General features: G+C 44.3%; 2 protein-coding genes across 3 annotated transcripts in view; one reads left to right on the forward strand and one right to left on the reverse strand.

Moving 5' to 3' along the window:
• Positions 1 to 14,771, reverse strand: part of c2cd2 (C2 calcium dependent domain containing 2) — a 64,108-nt gene extending 49,337 nt beyond the window's left edge. Inside the window, exon 1 of one of the 2 annotated variants that reach the window (XM_078560338.1) lies at positions 14,649 to 14,771. Coding sequence is in view for 1 of the 2 variants with exons in the window: in XM_078560337.1 (XP_078416463.1) it covers positions 10,328 to 10,639 (312 nt within the window). In the remaining variant the exon portion in view is untranslated. Of the gene's footprint in view, positions 1 to 10,327; positions 11,097 to 14,648 lie in introns of those variants that run through there. The other variant, XM_078560337.1, reaches the window with a different exon arrangement.
• Positions 14,752 to 22,690, forward strand: atg101 (autophagy related 101). Its single transcript, XM_078560339.1, has 2 exons — positions 14,752 to 15,003; positions 18,406 to 22,690. Exons 1-2 carry the CDS (start codon positions 14,752 to 14,754, stop codon positions 18,808 to 18,810), a joined length of 657 nt encoding a protein of 218 aa, XP_078416465.1. The 3' UTR covers positions 18,811 to 22,690.
• The last annotated feature ends 2,367 nt before the right edge of the window (positions 22,691 to 25,057 follow it).

A 25,057-nucleotide genomic window follows, 5' to 3' on the forward strand; every position in this document is an offset into this window, starting at 1 on the left:
AGGATGTTCCCTGGACTGGAGAGTTGTAGTTATGAGGAGAGATTGGATAGACTGGGGTTATTTTCCCTGGAGTAGAGGAGATTAAGGGGGAGCATGACTGAGGTGTATAAAATTATGAGGGGCATAAATAGGGTAGACAGGAAGGAACTTTTCCCCTTGGTGGAGGGATCAATAACCAGGGGGCATAGATTTAAGGTAAGGGGCAGGAGGTTTAGAGGGGATGTGAGGAAGAATTTTTTCATCCAAAGGGTGGTTGGAATTTGGAACTCACTGCCTGAAAGAGTGGTATAGACAGAAGCCCTCATAACATTTAAGTAGTATTTGGATGTGCACTTGCGATGCCATGGCATACAAGGCTATGGGCCTAGTGCTGGAAAATGGGATTTGAATAGTTAGGTACTTGTTTGACCGGCGCAGACTTGATGGGCCGAAGGGCCTTTTTCTATGCTGTAGACCTCTATGACTCTATGGTAGAAAAGGTACAAAAAATTAATTTGGATAGCTAAATGAAACATTACGTTTATCACAAAGGGGCTGAAATACATTCCTCAAGAAGGATATATTGACATTTGAGGATATGCAATACAGATTCACCAGAACTTGTTTTTTTTTAAAAAAAATACAAATCCCTTCCCCAATCCTCAATAAAAGCCCAAATGAGTTCAGTACTGATCTCATACGTGCCCTGACACACCCAAATTGAAAAGAAGAAGCATGTTATCTGAAATCCCTTCTCTCCAACCGCTCTCTTTTTCTCATCTTGCCCCATGCTAGCAACACTACTGTCAATGCTCCTCTGAGCTTGCTCCTTCGACACAGACTACTTATTCTGTCCTGCATGATCCTCCTTCAACCCCAGTGCTGAAATTAATTCAGCCACAGCTGCCTATTCTAAACTGGAGAAGTAGATGGTAAGGAAACATATCAAATATGCCAAGCTGAAAACTCTAGTCAACCCCATGTGTTAACAACTTGACCATGCCAACTCAACTGCAACTCATTCCTTCCCCAAGAGGTGAACTGATCTTCCTCCTCCCACTCTCGGGTTTGGCATGACCCAATCAAGCAGTTAAGTCTTCAATATCTCCTTCAACTTTGGGTAGGCTTGAACTGCAGACCCTGGCCCTTCACCACGTTTTCACCAATTTCAACCTCCGGTCCAAACTTCCCTCATATTTAGAGTGTCCAGACTCCTCAGTTAGAATACCGCCAGGTATAATCCACCTTCTTCTGTATAGATTGTCCCACGCTTGAAGCCGGTGTCCTATTATGACATTGTACTGTGAGCCACGTGTCACAACTGCTTTTGTGTTGCAACAGCTTTCTTGTTTCCAAAGCAGAGCAGGGGCCAACATTACAGTTTTCAAACCTTCCTATAAGTAAACCAATTTATCTGGTAATTCGTTTTCTTTTAAAGGCAAACGAAAAACAACTTCAAATCACCAGGAGTAGAAGGATGTGGGAAACTATTTCTGGAGATATCCTGCAAACGCTGTCCTACTTCTGGAAACTCTAACTTGGAAGCTCGGACAAGAGTCAGCTACGACTAAAAAAGGAAATTGAAGAAAATGCAAACCTCTTAACGTACAGCAACCGAAACAATTCGCTAGCTCAGAGAGCGACAGAAAGGTGGAATACAGAATCTCAAGGCTGTGCTCACAGCTTGCAATATACCCAGCCCTAGAACGACAGGCCAGGTGTAATGCCCACCTAAACGCTGGTGTGCAGCCTTATAGACTAACCTCAGCTATGAACAGGGTGTCAGTGGACTCGGGAACAACTTTAACCATATTACAAACAACGCTGAAGGACTGAAAAAGGTGGGTTCACACATGATTACTTGGAAAATGGTGCATTGCTTTCTCTTCCAGCCCTGTTAAGAGATGGAAATTCCATCAGCCCAGTCAGTAAGGAATCTGTTCCAATCATATACACACATATGCGAATGTTTTTGAATGGAAAATGATAGCAAGAAAAATATATAACTGCAGCATTTGTTGGAATAAAGCTCACTTGATCATCCGACTCATTGTAGCTTCTGGGACTTCCTAAATCCAAGAATAAACAGGATGCTGCACACTCACTGGGTAGCACAAACACTCGGGACCACGTTTGCCGCTCCCAGGCGGGTCCAGGGTGTCGGGTTCAGTTCCGGGTCATGAACCCACCTCTGTCACCAGCCTGTCATGGAGTGGGGGGCCTTCTTCTGGGGTTCGGGGCTTTAATTAGCGTGGAGGTGGGTCTGCAGTCCAATTAGGGAGATCCGGGGCAGGAACGGAGACAGGATTTACAGCCATGCCACGCAGTGACTAGTTGGTTTGCCATCTCACCTCCGTTCCCGTCCAATGGGGATTGAAACATTCCAGCCTAGAATTTTGATGCAGACATTTCCTGTAGGTGACATTGGAAATGATGCAACTCAAACATTCGCGTCCAAAACATTAAGGTACTGCAGCCTCTCTTCATTTCTCCTCTCATTTTGCATTCTCTGCGAAGGCAGTAGCTCATTGCGTTCCATCAGCAGGGATCAGTATAGACACCAACTAATTATATTACTGACACAATACTACACTAGTTTGAGATCAGTTTATTTAAAACAGATTAGGGATTGAACTAGGTACTTTCCTGCTCTCCAAGATTCAGTCTAACACCATTTATTTCCAGAGCCATCTCGGAGATGTGCATTATTTGAAGTGCTACAATGTGAGAACTTTCTCTGGTCCTGATTACTGAACCCAATAACTAACTTGGCTCAGTGAGAGGCACTCTTTGCATCCATAACCAGGTTATGAGCACATAATCTATATAAATAATTTTCATAATATTGTGATTTATTGTAAAGGTAGGTTAATAGTGGGGTTTGGATTAGTTTCTCTGTGTGGATGTGTGTGTTGGGGGGTGGGGGGCGTTTAATTGAATTGCAGACAGCGAGTCTGGAACTTTTAAGTTATCAAAATGCTAAGTATGTAAACATGGCTGAAGTTTTACGATGTAAGGTGTGAGGAAATTTGCATTTTTAGATAAACCAGAATATTTTGAATTTCAAAGGGTTGATGGGATGTTAGACCTAGCCATAAGACGTTAAGTCAAACAGTGTGTTTATTTTTCCAAAAATTACTGGTAATATGAGCACTATAAAATATTTATATTATGGAATACGTTGCAAAGGCAAATTGGAACAATAAGGTTTACATTAAAAAAGGGACAAACATGTATAAAGGAGCTGAGGTTATGTGTAAGGAGAAGGCATTCTAAGATCTAACACAAAAGTGTGAAAAGCCTCCAGCCTCTGTGCATAAAGCTGTTGTCTACAGGAACCAAAGCTAAGAAAACTCACTGTGAATATCACTGTCCAGGGTATTGTGCGCTTTGCCTGGGTCAGTTGAAATCTATTTTGTTTCACTGTTGCCTTAACAGAGATGTAACTGGGAGCTAGATTAATTAGGAAATTTCAGAGTTATTATAGTTGTGTTTTGTAGACCTATGTATGTGCTTAAAACCTTTTCTTCTATTAATAAATGTTTAATTTAGTTTTATAAAAATCCTCTAAGACTTGGTGGACTTATTACCACTGAATTCAAGTCACATATCTCAAAATAAAAATACAAATAGCAAAATAGTTGTGGCAGTTGTTTCAAGTTTCCCTCTGGGATTTGAGCAGCTCAGCATTTACCATCTGCTGTGCCATAACACTAGGCAGATATGTCAGTGTGGTGCTGACAGGAATAGGGTTGGCACCTCAATGAGGCACCATGGGAATGATGCACCATGGGAATGATGCACCATGGGAATGATGCACCATGGGAATGATGCACCATGGGAATGATGCACCATGGGAATGATGCACCATGGGAATGATGCACCATGGGAATGATGCACCATGGGAATGATGCACCATGGGAATGATGCACTGTAATAAGTGCCAGCTTTTTGACGAGTTGTTAAACTGATGCCATGTCATATCCATCCTTGCCCTGCTGCAACGTTCCAGCGAAGCCCAATGCAAACTGCAGGAACAGCACCTCATCTTCCGACTAGGCACTTTGCAGCTTTTCGGACTTAACATCGAGTTCAACAACTTCAGATCGTGAGCTCCCTCCTCCATCTTCACCCTTTTCTAAACCCCTTTTAAAAAATTAATTTTTATTTTTTTATTCACATTCATTGTTTTATCCCATTTTCTATCCTTTTCCCCCAAACTACCACCCCCTCCCCCCTCCGCAAAAGGACCATCTGTCACTTGTTCTGTTGTTCTTTCACAGGGCGCTGACTTTCGTTGTTATTAACGCATTCTGCTTTCCTACCTTTATGCCACTATCAGCACCTCCTCTAGTCTTCACCACTACCATGAACACTCAATTTGTCTTGCGTCCATGACATTTTTGTCAATCCCTCCTTAGCCGCCCCACCTATCGCTGACCTTCTATCCTGCTTTACCCGCTCCACCACCCCCCCCTTAAACGGTATAAATTCCATTATATCTATTTCCCTTCAGCTCTGAAGAAGAGTCATATGGACTTGAAATGTTAACTCTGTTTCTCTCCCCACAGATGCAGTCAGACCTGCTGAGTTTTGACAGCATGTTCTGTTTTTATATCGAACATTCTCATCTTACCTAACATTCCTGCCACAAGCAGCCAAGAAATAGAAGGGCCATTGATATAATATGCTGTTTGAGACCTTATTATATGTAAACTGGTTACCAAATTTACCTGCGGAAGTGACAATATTTCAACAGTAATTGGTCAGCTGTGAAACGCTTAGGGACTTCCCAAGGTTGTGAAAAGCGCTAGATAAATGAGAATACTCTTTTTCTCACTCACTCAGTCTGGTAACTGGATACGTACTTGAAAGAGGGTTAATTTGCAGGATTATGCAGAGAAAGCTCGGGCGTGGGACAAAAATTGGACAGTTCTTTGAAGAGAGCTGGCACAAGCTGAACGGCCTCCTTCTGTGCTGTAAGATTGTACGAGTTGTTTCTCAGGAGACACAGCAGCGGGTGAGTGAAGTTAATGTTTGCCAGTATCTCAAAGTCCAAGTCATAGTCTGCATCAGAACAAAAGGAGCGCGGGCCTTTCTTCCTCCTTCCCCACCCCTCTCATCCAACAAAACACTGAATCCACAGATGCGACTGAACAAATACTGACTGCAGAGCTGTGACAACAAATATTTTCTGGCAATCAGTTTTAAAAAAAAAACAGGGAAAAGTAACTGAAAATAAACAGTCGATCAGAGAGTTCTGGAAAAAGTATTCTGTGTGAGGTCAGTCATCATAACTGGCAAGTGTTACATCCAACGCTAACTTACAATATACCGTTTCACTTCCATATTCAAATTTTGACAACAGGCTCAAGGGGCTGAATGGCCCACTGCTATTTCCATCTTCCCAAACCTGTCGGGGTACCATTGCATTTTTGCTTTCCTAATCCCTCGGTAGTTTACAGCAGAACTGCAATCAACGTTACTGCAACAAACAATACTTGAAATACGACCTATGCATTAGGTGACATACATAAATCATTCTATGCAACACATTCAGACCCGTTAATTAAATCTCACTTTATCCGCTAATCTCTTTTACTTTTGTGCACCCATCCTTGATGAACAAAAGTTAACCTCATTCCCATTGATTCTTCCACTTCCCATCCCCAGTCTGCGTGCAACAGCAACTGAAGGGGACACACAGCCCCACCACCAATAAATGGTGCTCTGTGGACTCTTTGGAGGCAGCCAGTTCATATTCTTTCTGGATTCCTCTCGGTCATTGTAGAGTCTCCATGGTCCCATTCAGCACCTCCCTAACGCACTGCAAGAGAGATCAGTGATTAGAGCGGAGGTTTGGGGACAGGGGGTTGAACAGGCATGTTGTCCAGCACTTTACTTGAGGGTGTGATTCAATCCTACAATGCTTATCTTGACTTTCCAACTTTTATTTTTGAAAAAATGAAAACTCCATCCATAGTGCAGGTGGAGAAAGAGAGAGAGAGAGGGAGAGAGAGAAAGAAAAAAGTAGGTCGAGTGAACAGAAAATGTTGAAAAGCTCAAGTGGGTCAAGCAGCATTTGTGGAGGGAGAGAAACCAGAGTTAACGTTTCAGGTTGACCGCCTTTCGTAAGAACTGGAAGAAGTCAGAGCTTTGGCAGTTTGTCAGAAAGGACAGAACCCAGAAAAAGGTGGGATCAGCAGAGGAGAAATGAGAGGGAAGGTTTGTGATGGGCAAGGGACAGGAGTGATTAAAACAAGAAATTCAAATGGTTAAATGGCACGAAGCTTGGGTATAAAAAAGACTAAGTGCGCAAGAGGAAAGGACATGCTGTGTGATCAAAGGTTTTACAGTCCTGGAGAAATGAGAGTACCAGACCTTGCAAATAGGTTTCCATTTCAACAGAATAAGCGGAACAGCGTATTTGGATTTTAGCCCACATTGCAGGAAAGGTGATGTAATCAACTCACCAAAAAAAAGGTAAAACAAAACACCAAAAAAACCAAGTAGTTGTACAGAGGAAATAGGCGTTTGCAAGATTTAAGTTTCATAGAGATCCAGAAATCATTCCAAGGTTAACACAATATTCTTGTTTCATTGTGCACAATCTGAACTTCTCCAATGAGTTTCATCAGTTGAAAGGGAAACTTGCATTTGTATAGCAATCTTCAGGTCGAAACACTTCAAAACACCCGACAGCCATTAAAGTACCTTTGGGAATGCAATTGCTGTTGTAAGGTAGGGAAATAAAGCAGCCAACTCACACACAGCAAAGTCCCTTAACCATAAAGGTAAATGACTGAAAAATAGGTTTTGTGATGATGTTGAGAAATAAATACACTAACAACACCACCCCTCTGACCTGCTTTTCTTCATATTGTATTTTGGGATCTTAATCACTCACTTTTCCAGAATCGCTTCATCCAGTTCAGGATCGAGGGGAGCCAGAGCCTATCCCAATAGGCAATGGGCGCTAGGCAGGGTACACCCAGGACGGGACGCCAGTCCATCACAGGGCGAACACTCACACGTACAGACACACTGGGGGACAATTTTACCATAGTCAATCCACCTAACCTGCACGTCTTTGGACAAAGCACCCAGCGGAAACCCATGCAGACATGGGGCGACGTGTAAACTCCACACAGACAGACACCCAAGGTCAGGATCGAACCCGGGTCCCTGGAGCCGTGAGAACTGGAATGTTGTCCAATTGCACAGCATTGCAACATCTCATCTGTAAGACAGTGCTTCTGACAGTGCAACACTCCATTTTCACTGAAATGTCAGCTTCTATGATGCACCCAAGTCCTGTAGTGGCGAATGAACCCACGATCCACTGACTTAAGTGCCGCACTGAGCCAAGCTGGCAGTTCGGGTAAAGGTCCTCCATCATTTTCACACGGTCCATCTCTGACACTTCCCTTCCCTTCCTTGACCTCTCTGTCTCAGTTTCTGGTGATAGACTGTCCACCAATATTCATTACAAGCCTACCGACTCCCCAGCTACCTCGACTACAGCTCCTCACACCCCGCTTCCTGTAAGGACTCCATCCCATTCTCTCAGTTCCTTCGCCTCCGTCGCATCTGTTCTGATGATGCCACTTTCAAAAACAGTTCCTCTGACATGTCTTCCTTTTTCCTTAACCGAGGTTTTCCACCCACGGTGGTTGACAGGGCCCTCAACCGTGTCCGGCCCATCTCCCGCGCATCCGCCCTCACACCTTCCTCTCCCTCCCCGAAACATGATAGGGTCCCCCTTGTCCTCACTTATCACCCCACCAGCCTCCGCATTCAAAGGATCATCCTCTGCCATTTCTGCCAACTCCAGCATGATGCCACCACCAAACACATCTTCCCTTTACCCCTCCGGCAGCATTCCGCAGGGATCGTTCCCTCCGGGACACCCTGGTCCACTCCTCCATCACCCCCTACACCTCAACCCCCTCCCACGGCACCTTCCCATGCAACCGCAGAAGGTGTAACACCTGCCCCTTTACTTCCCCTCTCCTCACTGTCCAAGGGCCCAAACACTCCTTTCAAGTGAAGCAGCATTTCACTTGCACTTCCCTCAATTTAGTCTACTGCATTCGTTGCTCCCAATGCGGTTTCCTCTACATTGGAGAGACCAAACGCAGACTGGGTGACCGCTTTGCAGAACACCTTTGGTCTGTCCGCAAGCATTACCCAGACCTCCCTGTCGCTTGTCATTTCAACACTCCACCCTGCTCTCATGCCCACATGTCCATCCTTGGCCTGCTGCATTGTTCCAGTGAAGCTCAATGCAAACTGGAGGAACAGCACCTCATCTTCCAACTAGGTACTTTACAGCCTTCCGGACTGAATATTGAGTTCAACAATTTTAGATCATGAACTCTCTCCTCCATCCCCACCCCCTTTCCGATTTCCCCCCACCCTTTTTTTTCCAATAATTTATATAGATTTTTCTTTTCCCACCTATTTCCATTATTTTTCAATGTATTTCCATCCATTATTTTATCTCTACCTTTTAGCCTTTTTCGATTCCTTCACCCCACCCCACTAGGGCTATCTGTACCTTGCTTGTCCTGCTTTCTACCCTTAATTAGCACATTCCTTAGATAATATCACCACCACCTTCAACACCTCTTTGTCCTTTTGTCTGTGACATCTTTTGGTTATCTCCACCTATCACTGGCCCTTTATCCAGCTCTACTTATCCCACCCCCCCTTAAACCAGCTTATATTTCACCTCTCTTCTATTTTTACTTAGTTCTGTTGAAGGGTCATTCGGACTCGAAACGTTAACTGTGCTCCTCTCCGCAGATGCTGCCAGACCTGCTGAGTTTTTCCAGGTATTTTTGTTTTTGTTTTGGATTTCCAGCATCCGCAGTTTTTTGCTTTTATCAGGTAATGGTCACTTATTTTAGTGAACTGAAACAACTGATTACAGCTCATTTGCTTATCTGCACTTTCTCTTTCTGTAGCATAATCGGCATCATAGGGAGAAAAAAAAATTAACCAGCTAGTTTTAAATGTTGAGCTGTGCTTCTTGTATTCCAATGCTGATTTATCAATTAAAATTGCTCTTATCACCAAGGACATGACCTGGAGGTAACAATTCTTAACCCGACCACTACACACCGCATACATAATGTTCCCTCCATACACAATACCAACTGGGAAGGACAAAACGAAAATCTAACCCTTCATTTTAAAAACTGCATGAACATTTTGTGAATACAGCCCTACATTTTAACTGGAGTCCTAGTGGAAACATTCCTTCAAATTCAGTTACAGCAGGTCCTCACAGACAAGGTCACCCACAAAAACTCATCTCTACTTTCCAGTCAGAAACATGTGTTTTTTTTTTAAACAAAAGATCCACTATAAAAACTTCATCAGTCACTATATACGCTTATTGCATAGAAATCCTCCACATATGGAGCAGGAGATTGTAGCCAGGATTGAGGCAATGAGATTAGGGAACTGAATAGATGGAGCAGACCAGGACTACAGACAACCCTGTTCCCTGAAGAAGTGAACTGCAGTGCCTTCCACCATAATGACAACATATAAATAAATGCTTTACTTGCGAATGGTGACCAACATTTCTGAGCTTAAATATATCTGCACAGTTTACAACAGCAAGTTACTCCGCTTCTCAGTACAAAAGGCAGAAATGCTCGAAATCTGCTTTAAAGAAACACCATAAATGCTGGAAACACATCAGAAGACATGCAACAAAGAGTGAAAGACAGCTTGACATTTAACACCAGAAACAGTAGCAGGGTGGTTACATTATAGGTCTAGTAATCCAGACTAATGATCCAGGAGCACAAGTTCAACTGCCACCATGGCAGGAGGGGGAATTTAAACTGATGTTAATTTAAAAAATACAGAATAAATTCCTTGTATTAGTAATGATGACCACATAACTACTGAATTGTCATAAAAATCCATCTGGTCTGGCTCACCAATGCCCATTAAGCAAGAAAATCTTACATCCTTACTCCATCTGCTCTATGTTTGACTCCAGACCCACAGCAAAGTAGTTGGCTCTCAACTACCCTCTGAAATGGCCTAGCAAGCCACTCAATTGTAATTAAGGGCAATTACACACATCGCATGTATAAATTAGAAAAAAAATGTCAAGGTCTAGCCCAAAGGTTTATTAAGTTCAAAATACTCCATCCTACACATTCTTCCACATCACCGCACTTAAATAAAAACCTCAATACACAACTCCGAACTCATTCCACCCAATCGCCTATCTTTGTCAGATACTGGGCAACCAACTACAAGCCCTACCAGCATCTTCCTTCCTCCGTATGTGAACCAGCTAAGCACGCAGGCGAAAACTCACCCCATTCTTCGCGGCTTCCTCGTTGAGAGCGGTGACCCAAGCCTTCTGCCACTCACGGTTCCAGCTCTCCAAGGACAGCAGCCAGGAGAGAAGGGCGGCGGCCGCCCCCTCGGAGGGATCACTCAGAGAAGCTGCTGCAGCCGCAGCCCCAGCCTTGGAGCTGGCCTTAACCTTCCCCCAGGAGGGCCCCAAAAGCCACTGGAGGCCATACACCGCCAAGGTGAGGACTGAGGCCAAGAACAGGGCAACCAGCCCGACCCACATCAGCACATCTAAGAAACTAGGCTCCATCCCAACAGCCAAATAAGACATGACAGAGGCCAAACCACAGGCCAGCCCCAAGATAGGGGCAAGAAAGGATATATATATAATATAGTATATATAGATATGTGTATATGTGTATATTTAAAATATTAGATACTGCACATCTTAAAAGTACATTAATTGCAAATATTTTCCCAAATTAGAGGCATCCTGCCTTTAAAAATAGAGCAAATCAGGGTCAAACCTGTGGAAATTAAGAGCTTAACAAACAACTAATTTACAGAAAAGTTACTTTTATTTTTTGATACTATTTAGTTGTTACTTGATGCTGCTGATGTGGGTTGTTATTTTCAGCCTCTCCTTCCTGCCTCCATTCCCACCCTACCTCACCCCACCCCACCCCACAGAGCTGGGCAAGCGGCCTACACCATACAGCTCAATCCCCGGTCACAGTTACTGGCCGCACCCGGCCGCACAGCGAGCAGCCAGGGTGACGGAGCAAACCGGCACCGCCCGCACTCCTCACTCTACAACTCACGGGTCAGAGAGGGAGGGAGGGAGGGGGAGAGTAAAGCCCGGAGCGCAGGCACAGACAGGCAGCACAGCCCATCCGCCTCCACAGCCACCTGTCCCTGTCCCTGTCCCAGCTCCAAGTCCACTCTCCGGGCATTGAGGGAGGGGCGGAGTCCATCCAAACCCCTCCCCGGGCCTTCTTAAAGCAGCACCGACCCTGGAGGCAGCCACAGCCCCCAGCCCCCGCCCCCAATTACTGTAATCACTCACTCTCTGTCCATCTGCTGAAACTCTCTTCTATACATCTCTATTCACCTGTCTATCTCTCTCTAACCTACCTAATTATCCATCTCTAACTAGCTCTTTCTATTTATCAATCTCCTTTTAAGCCTCTCTGTCTATTTATCTATTCTCTCTCTATCCCTCTCCTTCTTTCTATCTCTTTCAATCTCTATCTCCCCACCTATCCATGTCTAGCTCCCTCTATTTATTTATTTATTTCCATCTATCTCTTTATCTCCATCTATCTATCTCTTTATCTCCATCTATCTCTTTATCTACTTTCTCTTTCCCCTCTAAATCTCTCTCTCTCTACCTATCTCACTTTGCCAATTTCTATTTATTTATCTATCCTCTCTATCCCTCTCTCTCTATCATTACCTCTCTATCCATCTCTATATTTTACTTATCTGTCTATTCTGTTTCTATCTATTCATCTATATTAGTCAAACTATCCATCAATACCAACTCGCATTTATATAGCCCCTTTTAATGTAATAAAACATCCCAAAAAAAAAGGAGGTAGTATGGAGTGTCTTCAAGGAAAAAAGAGAGGTAGAGATATTTAAGGAGGGTTTTCCAGAGCTTTGGGCCCAGGCAGCTGAGGGCATGACGATCGATGGTAGAGTGATTAAAATCAGGGAGGCTCAAGAGGCCAGAATTAGATAAGCACAGATATGTTGGAAGATTGTCTTTTTATGTTTTGATTTTTCTATCTATCCTTCTATCTATTTATCTACTATCTGTCATACTATTTATCTATTTAACCTACCTATATTCATCTACTTTTTCTCTGTCTATGCATATAGCTGTATGTCCATTTATTTATCTATATATGTATGTTGGTCTCTCTGCCTATCAATCTGTTAGTCTCCCTATCCATCTCTGCCTGTCTATCAGTCCAACTGCCTATATGTCTGCAAGGTATCCATCTATCTGCATGTCATGAGATGTTATACCAAGAGAATGCCAAATAGATTTGATAGAGGTGTATAAAATCTTGAAATCTGGACACAGTAGATAGGGAAACTATTCCCATTGGTGGAATAATTGAGAACAAGAGGGTACATATTTAAGGTAATTGGCAAAAGAAGCAATGGGGACATGAGGAAAAACTTTTTCATGCAGAAAGTGGTTGGGTTTGGAATGCATTGCCTGACAGTGTGGTGGAGGCAGGTTCACTAGAATCATTTAAAAGGGAGTTGGATTATCATCAGAAAAGGAAGAATATGCAGGGTTGCGCAGCGAAGGCCGGAGAGTGACACTAGATAAATTGCTCCTTTGGAGAGCCTGCACAGAAATAGCAAGCCGAATGGCCTCCTTCTGTGCTTGCAACCATTCTGTGAGTTAATGATCAGTCTGCCATTTCTAGTGGCAGTTAAAGATTCAATGACAATATTAAGAGATAAGCAGGGAGTTTTTCTAAGGTCATAGTCAACATCGCCAACAACATTACTATGCATAACATAGCTGTTGTGTTTGTCTATCTAGCAATGGTAAGTGGAAATTTATTGTACATGAAGTGTTTTGAGATACGTATGAAAAATTTGATTAGGCACTGTATAAATGTTTGTTTGTTTCTAATCATCATCCTCCAACTTCATGATACAGAATACTAGAGGTTCCATGCATTTTGCTCCTACACTTTATATTATCAAGCCGTGTGTTGTAGTGTCATGCTTAATTGAAGTATAGAAGATATTCACTGATATCAGTTGAATACAATTGATTTGTCAATGAAAGTTATCATAGCTGTCAGTAGTATAAAGTGGTTATCCATATTAATATTGATGACTAGAAGGAAAAAAGCAAAATTAGGAGAAAGTATTGGCTGTGTTTTGGTTAGAGAACAGTTGTTAAGGAGATAGAAATAAGACTGGTTTCACTGATGTAAGAGAAACACTATTAAGAAGAGACCCTTCCAAAAATATTGACCTATTGTATCTTTCTGACATGGGTTTAAGGATCATTTTCCTCTCCACTCCCCCAAAAAATCCATCACTTGTGTTATGCAATATTTCCTTTTGTGGCTCAGTGTCATATTTTGTTTACTAATACTCCTGTGAAGCGCCTTGGAACATTTTAATACGTTAAAGGTGTTATAGAAATCTAAGTTGTCGTTGCCAAACTGGTGTTTTTACCTGTCTCACTCCTCTATTTCCCCATCTCTATAAATGTATTGATATAAATATAGATTCTTTTTAGTTAGCGCTTTAATCATAGTGAAAGTCAGGAGTGTGTTGTTTGTTGAAAAGTGAAAGGAGAATTACACAATGGTTACAACACAGGGGGCAACTCCGCTAGTTCTACTCCTGTACCCTTTCCCCAGGGTGACCAACCGTCCCAGATTTTACAGAACTGTCCCGTATTTGAAGCAGGTGTCCCATGTCCCGGGTTGTTTGCTGCCGGGACGTCCTGTGGCCCATATTTCAATAATGTGATTCTCATGCACGCAGCTGTGAATGTGAACTACAGTACGCTGTGCTACCGGTGTCCGCCCTCCCACAGTTTTGCCAGCACCCCCTAGCCCCACAGCCTCCCCCAACCCCCTTACTCCCCCAGGACCCCCTCACTCCCCCAGCTTCGCCAACCCCTCCCACATCACACTCCCACAGTCTGGCAAGCACCCTTGCCTGTGTGGTCCTCATGCCAAAGTGTGCCTTATTTTTTTTCCCCCTGAGAGTTGGTTGCCCTGCTCTCCCCTGTCGTTCAGCAGTTTATTTCTCTTCAGAATTTGCTCCAATTGCCTTTGGAAAACTACAATCAAATCTGCCTCCACCACACTGCCCCAGGCAGTGCATGCTGGATCGTAACCACTCGCTGCATTATAAAAAAACGCGTTTCCTCACGTCGCCGGTGCTCCTTTTGCCAATCACCTTAAATCCGTGTCCTCGGGTTCTTGACCCTTCTGTCAGAGGGGGCAGTTTCTCCTTGTCTACTCTGTCTTAGACCCCTCGTGGTTTTGACTTTTGATCTGCACAGTGATTCCATTCCCAGCCTACCTCCTCTCAATACCCTCTCTTTCCCCAGAGGCGAGGATGGCAGAAAGGAAATTACCAAGTGGGCACATGAAATGAGGCAGGGGAGGTGGAGGGAGTGCTGTGGAGGGAAAAAAACCCACCAGCATTTCGCGTTAATTTCTTTGGCGTGTTTTGTCCTAGTCAGGCTACTGTTAAGCCACTGAAATTCACTCCCTCCCTCCCTCCCAGAACCCAAAGAGGATGATGTCATCCAGTAGAATGTTTACATTGTAGCCGAAACTGACCGGGTTCCATTCATTGTTAAATGGTTACATTGTTTCGCCAAGGTTCCATCAGTCTCACTCCCTCGGGAGAAGCCCAAAGTGGTCCGGCGTTACCGGGGCGAGGATGAACTGCAGATCGCAGACGCTGGAGCTGACGGTGGAGGCCCGGCAGATCGAGGAGACCGTCCTGGCCGTGCTCCACACCGTGCTCCTGCACAGGAGCTCGGGCAAGTTCCACTACAAGAAGGAAGGCACCTACTCCATCGGCACCGTGGGCACCGAGGACGTCGACTGCGATTTCGTCGATTGCACCTATGTGCGGGTGTCCTCCGACGAGCTGGACCGCACGCTGCGTCGATCTGTCGGCGAGTTTAAGGTGAGTTTCCTCTTCCCACCTCATTTTACACGCCTTAAAATAACAGCCTCGGGGTTCGTCCGTGAGCCGGGTCGGTGACCGGTTCACCGAGCACCGTTTCGTGTGCCTCTCTGTTCAAATTCAAGCGCTTCCATTGTCTGCCCCTGACCGCATTCTTTCCAGTAACGACTTGCAGAGGGGCCCACAGTCACCCTGCCAGCCTCGTCTCAGCCGCTGGCACCCTGGCCTCTGAATCAGAATAAATCCATGGGTTCGGGGGGTCCCTCTCCAGAGCCCTGATCGCCAAATCAAGGCTGAGACTTCAGTCCAGTGCAGCAGGTTATGCTGCACCTCGGAGGTGTCCAACCAGGCCTCAAACGGAGGCCCCCAACTGCACTCACAGATGGAACGTGAATGATCCCGTGGCACAGGTTTGAAGTACAGCAGGTGAGTTCGTCCTGGCTTAATGTTTCACCCGAAAGATGGCACCTCCAACAGTGCGGCACTCCACCAATTCCCCAGTCCAAGTAACCAACCAACGTTCAGCTCAAGTCTTTGTAGTGTCAGGCCTGAAGTGGGGCTTAAACCATGAACCTTGTGAGTCAGAGGCAAGAGTGCAGTCAACTGACCCATTACAGAGACACTTTGTTATAAAGTACAAAACTGATTGGCTCCCCTGCTGAGCTCAGAGGTAGCTGGCAGCACAAGCAGGCTTTTTAAAAAAATTCATGGGACATGGGCATCGCTGGCTAGGCCAACATTTATTGCCCATCCCTGGTTACCCTAAGGTAGAGAAGGTGGAGAGCTGCCTTTTTGAACCGCTGCCGTCCATGTGGTGTAGGTACACCCACAGTGCTGATAGGAAAGGAGTTCCAGGATTTTGACCCAGTGACAGTGAAGGAACGGCGATATATTTCCAAGTCAGGATGGTGAGTGGCTTGGAGGGGGACATCCAGGTGGTGGTGTTCTCATGTTTTTGCTGCCTTTGCCCTTCTAGATGATAGTGGTCGTGGGTTTGGGAAGTGCTGCCTAAGGAGCCTTGGTGAGTGTCTGCAGTGCATCTTGTAGATGCTACACACTGCTGCCACTGTGTCGGTGGTGGAGGGAGTGAATGTTTGTGTAAGGAGTGCCAATCAAGCGGGCTGCTTCGTCCTGAATGGTGTTGAGCTTCCTGAGTGTTGTTGGAGCTGCACTCATCCATGGTAAGTGGAGAGTATTCCATCACACTCCTGACTTGTGCCTTGTAGATGGTGGACAGGCTTTGGGGAGGCAGGAGGTGAGTTACTCTGCATGGAATTCCCAGCCTCTTGTAGCCACTGTATGTATATGGCTGGTCAAGTTCAGTTTCTGGTCAGTGGTAACCCCAGCAATGCCACTGAATTTCATGGGGCGATGCCAGCAACTCAGGGTCTGCTCAGCCATGCGTTACAGTCATGTAGATAAGGTGGGCAACTAATTTACATACTGCCCACCCTGATCAGAACAAGCAAGTTGTGAATCATGATCGCCTGACACCCACAAAAATAGAATGCACCAATTTGGAGCCTTAGAAGATGAGATGAGTAGAGTAGTAATTGGGTGACGCTAAGGTTGATTTTGGAGAAGCCTGTGGATTGTAAGAGAGACTGAGGGAAGCTAAGGAATTGTAGAGTTTTGAGGCCCTGAGAAGGGGAACAGAGATTGTGATGGGCCATGATCTCAGCACAGTCAGGAACGGCAACTTGCATTAATATAACACCCTTATCATAGTGAAACATCCCAAGGCACCTCAGGAACATTATCGATCCAAACTTGACACTGAGTCCCATAAGCAGTTATTAGGACAGGTGACTAAAAGGTTGGTCAAAGGGGTAGGTTTTAAGGAGTGTCTTAAAGGAAGAGAGAGTGTGTTCACTGTGTTTTGCAACTTCAGAGAAACAAGAGGAGAAAGTTCAAAAGAGCAATGACCATAGCAACATTGATAAAATAACACATAAAGATCTAGTACTTTGGTGGCACTCTATTGCTGTGTTACTTATGTGGAAACAAAATAGCTTTAGGTTTCCCTGTATTCTGTCCAAATCATAGAGTGTTGACCCATAGCCAGGATGATTGCATTCCATAGGAGACGTGGGCCGTCAAACTCAATGTGGTGAACCTGACCAACGAGCAGGAGAGCAATATGGATGTGTACTGAGTGCTGGAGATGAGTGTGACCACTGTCCACTCATTTTCTTCCTATCTGGAGATATCCCTTGCCTCTAAGAGGAAGAGTGGGCTAATTGGCCCTCAAGCTGGTTCCAACATTCAATGAAATCGTGACTGATCGGTACCTCAAATCCATTGACCTGCCTTTTCTCCACATCCCTCATTTGAAAAAAATGTATCTCTCCCAATGTTGAAAGGTCCATCAATCCTTTGAGGAAAAGATTTCAAAAATCCCATTATTACCTGTGTGAAAAATTGCTTACTGATTTAAATGGCCTATCTCTAATTTCAATATTGTCTCCTTGTTCTGGATTTCCACGCCAGGGGGAAACAGTTTGTCTGTATCTACTCTATCAAATCGTTTTATCATTTTAAAGACCAATTAAATCACATCTGGGAATACATCAAGGGAATACAAACCAAGCCATCCTCATAATTTAAGCTCTGGTAACATCCTAGCCAATCTATGCTGTACCTTTTCCCCCCTTCAAAAATTATATATTTTTCCTGAGGTCAATATCGAAAACCAGATGCAGTACTTACTCCTGACAGCTCCGATTAAAATCTTGCTTTGTCGGGAATTGAGAGGAAAAATCTGCAGCTTACCACTTCAGAGTTCAGTACGTTAATGGCTTAACACCCCACCCCTGCACTAAGGTGTGTTTTCCACTTCTGACTCAGTGGCGTTTAGTTTCACTGGTGCCGCCCACCCTTGGGTACCTTGACCAAGTGGCCATTATTCCTATGTAACCCCAGACGGTAAAAGTCCGCAGCTTAAAATTTGTAGGGCTGCAGGGAAAGGGTGGGAGAGTGGGACTAACTGAGTTGTTCTTGCACAGAGCCGGCACTGGCATGATGGGCCAAATGGCCTCCTGTTCTGTAACCATTCTGTGATTCTAAAAAGAGAGGTAGTCCAATCCTGTTCACGCCTAACACTGACACTTGTGCATATACCTCAAGGAATCACTTAAATAGAAAGTGGGATCCCTGACAGTTTTCCCACTCACTAGGAGTACCTGATCAAATTGTGCTGCACCCCAGGTGCTGAATGAGATCAGAACATAATAGAACTCAAACTTGGGACCTTCTGGTCTACATGGTTTAGAATCTTGAAGTTAGGGGAATTGTGCAGCAAGACTCTAAGCTAACAGTTGGGATCTGGTCGATATTCTAGAGCAATAGATCTCATCAATGACCTGTCTTTCTCCTTTATTTCATTTTCTCCTTTAACTATAGGACGCCCTTCGTAATTCTGGCAGTGATGGGAGTGGTCAAATCTCCCTGGAGTTCTACCAGAAGAAGAAATCTCGCTGGCCATTCTCAGATGAGTGTATCCCATGGGAGATGTGGGCCTTCAAACTCAATGTAGTGAACCTGGCCAATGAACAGGAGAGGCAGATCTGCCGTGAGAAGGTGGGTGAGAAACTAGGCGAGAAGATCATCAACATCATAGAGGTCATGAACCGGCATGAGTACTTGCCCAAAATGCCAACACAGTCGGAGGTGGACAATGTCTTTGACACAAGCCTGAGAGACGTACAGCCTTACCTGTACAAAATCAGTTACCAGATCACCGATTCTCTTGGGACCTCTGTTAGTACCACCATGAGGAGATTGATCAAAGACACCCTGGCTTTATAATCTGTCCAATATCTACCAAAAAAAACAAACTGACACTGTTGCATTTTTACTTTACTCCTTTTCCCCGACCTTCCCATTCTACTGCTTTTATTCCTCTTTAGCCAGTTTTGGGGAGTCTGTCTGATTTGAAACGCCGCTGAATTATATCCACTACACCGTGATTCCTTGTAAAATTTCATTCTGTTAGTTATGCTCAGCATGAAGAATATTTTGCAAAGTTTCAATGTATCTATTTATTTAAATAGTTGGAGGTGGTCAGGAAAAAATGCAAGTTACTGGAAAGGAGAAGCATTAGCAGGACAGCCAGGTTCAAGCACTCAACTCTTAGCTTTTGATAGCTTCCCCATAAGATAATCATCAGCTCCCCAACCACCTACCTTGTGTGCGAGTACTACAAGGATATGATATGACTTGCATGCAATGCTTTTCAGAGTGAGAAAGTCAGCCTAGTATCTATTGCCTCGGCTCACACATAAAGTATTGCTGCTAAGAAATAACTGACTGCTGGCAATGAGGAACTGTACCCCAGCATGAGTTATTTATTACCTTAAGGTGAAAGCAAAAGACGGCGGGAAAAGTGGGGTTGAGTGTAAAGAGCAGAAAAAGACCCATCAGGAAAGCATGTAAATATAGATTTAAAATATTAGTGGAGATGCAGTATTCTAAAATTAATTTCAGAGGCCTTGCTTTAATTTTTGCCATAATCCACCACAATAAAACTGACTGACTAAACCAAAAATCCTTTTAGAACCTTTATAGTACTTGCTGGTTCCGAGTAGTTCATCTGTTTCGACAATACTGAGAGGCCGATTTGTCTTTGGTCAAAGCAGCATCAACAACTTGCAGACATATAATCCCATGAAGGAGATTGGGAAACGAGTGACATGAATGTGGAACTTAAGGGCGAGAATTCCAAAGCGCAGAACATGATGACTGATGGCTGTGCCTTTGATAGTGGAGTTAGTTTGATGGGGAGCATCACAAACGGCTCAAGTGATTTGTTAGGAAGCCTTTGTACATAATTTCTAGTGTTAATTTCTGATTTTTCTTTACATATATATTGTTAATAAATCTGTCAGATAACTCATGTATGCTATAAAGAAACAACTGGAGGAACTTGTTGTGTTGAAACATTTTTCCTATTGCAACATCTGATGGAAAGTGGCTTATTTCCCCAATGATTGAGGGCACAACCTGGTGTGTGTTTGAGCCATTTTGGTTTTTTTTGGGTACCTGAAATGCACAGAAATCTATTACCCTGCTTAAGAATCTCCAGACCAAGCTATTGAGAAGTTTACATAAGCAGAAATTCACTTTCTGTAAGGGAGAACGGATCCTCTCCCTTTAGTGGGACTTAATTCCACCCAGATAGCTTAAGTACAAGCTGACATTATCCAAGATTTAGTGTGTGCAAAAGTTACTGCTAGAGCTTACACAGCTAAAACTGCCCAACCCTCCAGCATGGTGTCACTGGTTCCTGCTTCTTGTCCAGATAGGGCCACCCTACTTGCAGGGTTAGCTGTGTAAGATCCTGTCCCTGGCCCAAAAGTTCTTGTCTTGGATATCAACAGCACACAACAACTTGAATGAAATTTCAATAGAGGCAATACACCTTTATTAAACCGCTAAGCAATAGTACATACTCTTGGTAATACCAGTTGCTTAGTTTCCCTGCAAGCCGGAGTCCCTCTCGGTGATCAATCCGATGACGAATCCTCCGTGTGTGTCTTCTGAGCAACTGACCAAATTGCTCTAACCACGGCAACCTAGGTGGTTCTGTGGGCTCTTTCTTTATATCTTTTTTTTTTGCTTTGGCCCTGTGCCATATAAGGTAAAGCCTGCTTTTAATCCATTTAATTGGTTTTCAATTACATCATTGTACATCTCTATATCTTCTCCAGGGCTAGGCCCCCTTTTTGAAGGTCACACTTGGGGCTCTGTAGCCAGCTTGACTGCGCTTTGTTATATCCAACACCGTTATCAATCTCCAGAACTGGGAGAAGGTGGCACATTTCTCGCCCCCTTACCTTCCCTGGTACGAGCCGCCGTATATGTTCAGACGTTTTACAGAAATTCTAGCAAGGCTTTCACTTGACTAAACTAACCATCATGCTTTGTGTTTTGAGCCCACAGTGCAGTTCAGTACAGTTCTTTACATATCTTCAGTCTGAGTCCTTCTTACACCTTGATGTTCCATGTTACTGCCATGAGAGAGATTCCACACACATGGTTGCACCCACAACTGGTCTACTTGAATTAATATAAAAGAAATAAAGAAACTGTTACATAGTTGAAAAGTGATTGCACATTAAAAAGGTAAATAATATTGGCTTACAGCTGAAGCCATTAAAGAAGTTTGGCAGATCCAATTTATGTCGACCCTTCCAAACCTTGCTAACAAGGCATGGTGGCTGTTGGAGACCACTGTAGATCTACTTATTTTTTATTCATTCACGGGATGTGGGTTTCGCTGGCTAGGCCAGCATTTATTGCCCATCCCTAGTTGTCCTAGAGAAGGTGGTGGTGAGCTGCTTTCTTGAACTGCTGCAGTCTATGTGATGTAGGTACACCCACAGTGCTGTTAGGAAGGGAGCTCCAGGATTTTGACCCAACGACAGTGAAAGAACAGCGATATATTTCCAAGTCAGAATGGTGAGTGGCTTGGAGGGGAACTTCCAGATGGTGGTATTCCCATCTGTCTGTTGCCCTTGTCCTTCTAGATGGTTGTGGGTTTGGGAGGTGCTGTCTGAGGAGCCTTGATGAATTCCTGCAGTTCTTCTTGTAGATGGTACTCACTGCTGCTACTGTACATAGGTGGTGGAGGGGAGTGAATGTTTGTGGATGTGGTGCCAATCAAGCGGCTGCTTTGTCCTGGACAGTGTCAAGCTTCTTGAGTGTTGTGGGAACTGCACTCATCCAGGCAAGTCGGGCGTATTCCATCATACTCCTGATTTGTGCCTTTTAGATGGTGGGCAGGCTTTGGGGAGTCGGGAGGTGAGTTACTCGTCGCACGAATCCTAGCCTCTGAATGGCTATTAATGAACTGAGCCTGTAAGAGCGAGACTTCACACTGAAATTCCATTGCCAGGCATGTCATCTTAAAATCGGCTCAACTCCAGAGAGACCACACCTACCCAAGAAGAATGGTCACCAGTTCACCATCAGACAACTGACAAGCATGAGTGGCATAGCGAGTAGCACAAGTCACCAATTGCACTCTACTGAAGGCAGTACTAAGGCTTACAATTGTCCAAGTTTGATTTTGACTTAGTCTGTGCAGGGCTAGCTGATTTCAGCTGAAGTGCACATAGGTGTCTTACAACTGGTCTCAGTGGCCTTGACCTATGGAGGGAGTGCAGAAAAAGAAACTATCAGGCTTGTGGACAAGAGGAGACTCAGCTGTGATGCCTTTTGCAGCCAAATAGCCCACTAAAAGTCATTGAGCTAATGCATTAAAACAACCATTTAGGTGTTGTAATGGAAAATTGGTGTCAGTGGAATAATACACCAAAACAAGTCAGTGCCTTCAGGAGGGGAATAAAGGGAAGGAGAGGGTGGGTGTGGCGGGAGGAGGTTTAATCGTGTTGGGGGAAATGGATGTCTAAATTGCAATTCTTTATGATATTCTTCAGAAGCTAGTAGCTCTGCAGATATGCACGCTAGAAAAAAGTTAGTGGTATGATTTTATTTTAAATGCATTGTATAAATTTTAAATCAGATTGCTCACTATTACTCAACCAACTTGTGTATAATATTGTCTATAACAGTGGACTGTGTGGCAAAATAAAATAAATTGTACAGAATATAAGCAGGAAAGTTGTTAATACGCTGTAATGAGAGTTACTCAAATTTGACCATTAAAGAGATTTATAGGAATTCATGCAAGTGTACATTTTCTTTTTGAGAAAAATAAACTTGTATTGGGTATATAAGGAGATTTAGAGTTAAGGCCACTTCTCAGACTGGTGGGATTAATCCTGTTGGCCTTAATTCAGTGACCATATTAGCAATGTGTCATGTTTTAGAAATGGATTGACAATTATTATCGGGCTGGTATTTCAGGAACAAGACTCCCAACACCAAAAACATTGGCCTGGATTCTCAGGCTGACAGGGGTCTTGCCCATTAGTTGGAAAACTGGCGGGGAGCCCCCCCATCAGTTCTGTAAGGGGAGGCCCGATGGAATGGAGTGCCTTTCAGGCATTTAAGTGGCCACCGTTAGACCTTCCCCGCGATTGAGGCCCCTGGTGGCAGAAGTCCCGTCGGTGGAGAACTGTCGGTCAAACAGAGGCCGGAGCCACCTCATGCTGACGATGCCAGCGGGAGCGGTGGTTGCTGGTGGCACTGCACTCACCAGAGGTCCAGGATCATCATGGGACTCCAGGCCAAAGGTGATTGAAGGCGGGATGGGGATCGTGGGACGGGGGGCTACAGAAGGTGGGGGCGAGGGTAGCTTTAAGCGTCCACCCGCTTGCTTGATGCTGGGTCCCTCAATCAGGCACTGACTGCCTGGTAACGAGGAACACTGCCCTCCCCCAAATGCGGCCTCCATTTAATCCCTGAGCCATCACTAAGTTACAGTGGGCTCAGGCATTATGGGTGTCAATTAGCTCATTAATGAGCCTAATTAACATCCCGCCGCTGGTGGCTGGGAATCCCGCATCAGCTTCTTCCGTCCTCCAACTTAAGTCGGGGGTGATTTTGCCACTGACGGGAGGCTGAGACAGGGCCTCTCCTGCAGTGGGCCCAGACGCCATGTTTCTCACCATAAAATCCAGCCCATTGTCTGCTTAATTAGCTGTCTCAGCAGAATACAGTTTGTCACTCCCACCTTCAAATTAACAGCCACAGGAGGTGAGTTGAATGCAAATAAGTAGGTACTCATTGACTCAACATAAAGTCATAAACATTCCCTCTCATAGTGTTGCAATGAATCTAGAATTGGGCCAGTCAGTATCAATTTTGGGTGGGTTGCATAGAAAATTTGTGACGTAAACCAGAATACACAGATGGAAAATAAGGATCTGTAGAGGAGAAAGAGAAGCTCAAAAACACAAATCGCTTTTAAAAAAAACATACTGGGTGATAGAAAACGTAATCAAAAAAGCTATTGGAACATTGGCCTTTATCTCATGGGGCTGCGGTATGAAGGAGAATAAATTACACTTCAGTTGTACAGAGCCTTGGTCAGATCCAGTCCAGTGTACTGTGGTCAGTTTTGGACACATCACCTCAATGGATAATATTGGCCTTGGCAGGGACGGAGAGCAGGTTCACCAGAATTATACTGTGACATGGGGAGGTTAAATTATGATAACAGGTTGCATAAATTTGGCTCAAGTTCCATCATGGTCAAGAGATTGAGGGGTGATCTGACCGAGGTGTTTAAAGTGTTTAAACTTTAAACATTAAAGTGATCCAATAGTATAAATCTAGAGAAACTATTTCTTCTGGTCGTGAACAAGGGGACATAACCTTAAATTAAAGCTAAGTCGTTCAGCAACTAGTAGAAATTTGGAACTAACTCTTTCAAAAGGCTATGGGTGCAGCTGGGACATTTGGAGGTTTCAAGACCAAGTTTAATAGATTTTCGTTAGGTCATGGTATCGAGGGAAATGCAGCAAAGGCGGGTAAATGGAGCTGAGGTGGAGATCAGCCATTTTATAATTAAATGAGAGATGAGGCTGGAGGAGATAAACGGCCTACTCAATATTTTTATGCATATTCTCCTGATGGGACAAGAATTAGTGGATCATCTAATTAGCATACAAGCCACCACTAGTGTGCTGATCCTACTGGAACTTCCACCTTCAACCCCATGAGCTTGCTGAATCAATGAGGAATTACATTATTTGGAAGCTTGCTGTGTACTGTTTTAAAAGAAGACTTCAGCAGCTTAAAGATTGGAGTATTTGCTGGCACTGATCTTTAATGTTGGGAACAAGCAAATTGAAAGATGAGTGGAACGCCTAGTTTCAGTGATGTGGCCATCAAATTTTATTAGTGCAAAAATTTGGTAAGGTGAGGGAGCCCTCCTACTGGAATGATCTCTTAGTTGACACTTAGCTTTCAGTGAGAACTTTATTCACTGAGAGGTTTACTGTAAAAGCTGGCTTTTATGTATGGGGTCTCTCTCTCAGCCTGACTCTCACATCTCTTTTGATCTGCTGATCCCCTCTCCCAGCCTTGCAGCTTGTTCCTTTGCTATTGCTCCTGGTGGTAACCTCGCGGCTCCTTATCTCAAAAC

Source organism: Cetorhinus maximus, chromosome 16, assembly GCF_964194155.1.
Source record: "Cetorhinus maximus chromosome 16, sCetMax3.hap1.1, whole genome shotgun sequence".
Lineage (NCBI taxonomy): Eukaryota > Metazoa > Chordata > Chondrichthyes > Lamniformes > Cetorhinidae > Cetorhinus > Cetorhinus maximus.

Bases quoted from the DNA above. Each gene is read 5' to 3' on its own strand.
- atg101 (XM_078560339.1), top strand. From the start codon at position 14,752: ATGAACTGCAGATCGCAGACGCTGGAGCTGACGGTGGAGGCCCGGCAG. The intron at 15,004-18,405 runs GTGAGTTTCCTC...CTTTAACTATAG, and splicing joins GATCTGTCGGCGAGTTTAAG to GACGCCCTTCGTAATTCTGG.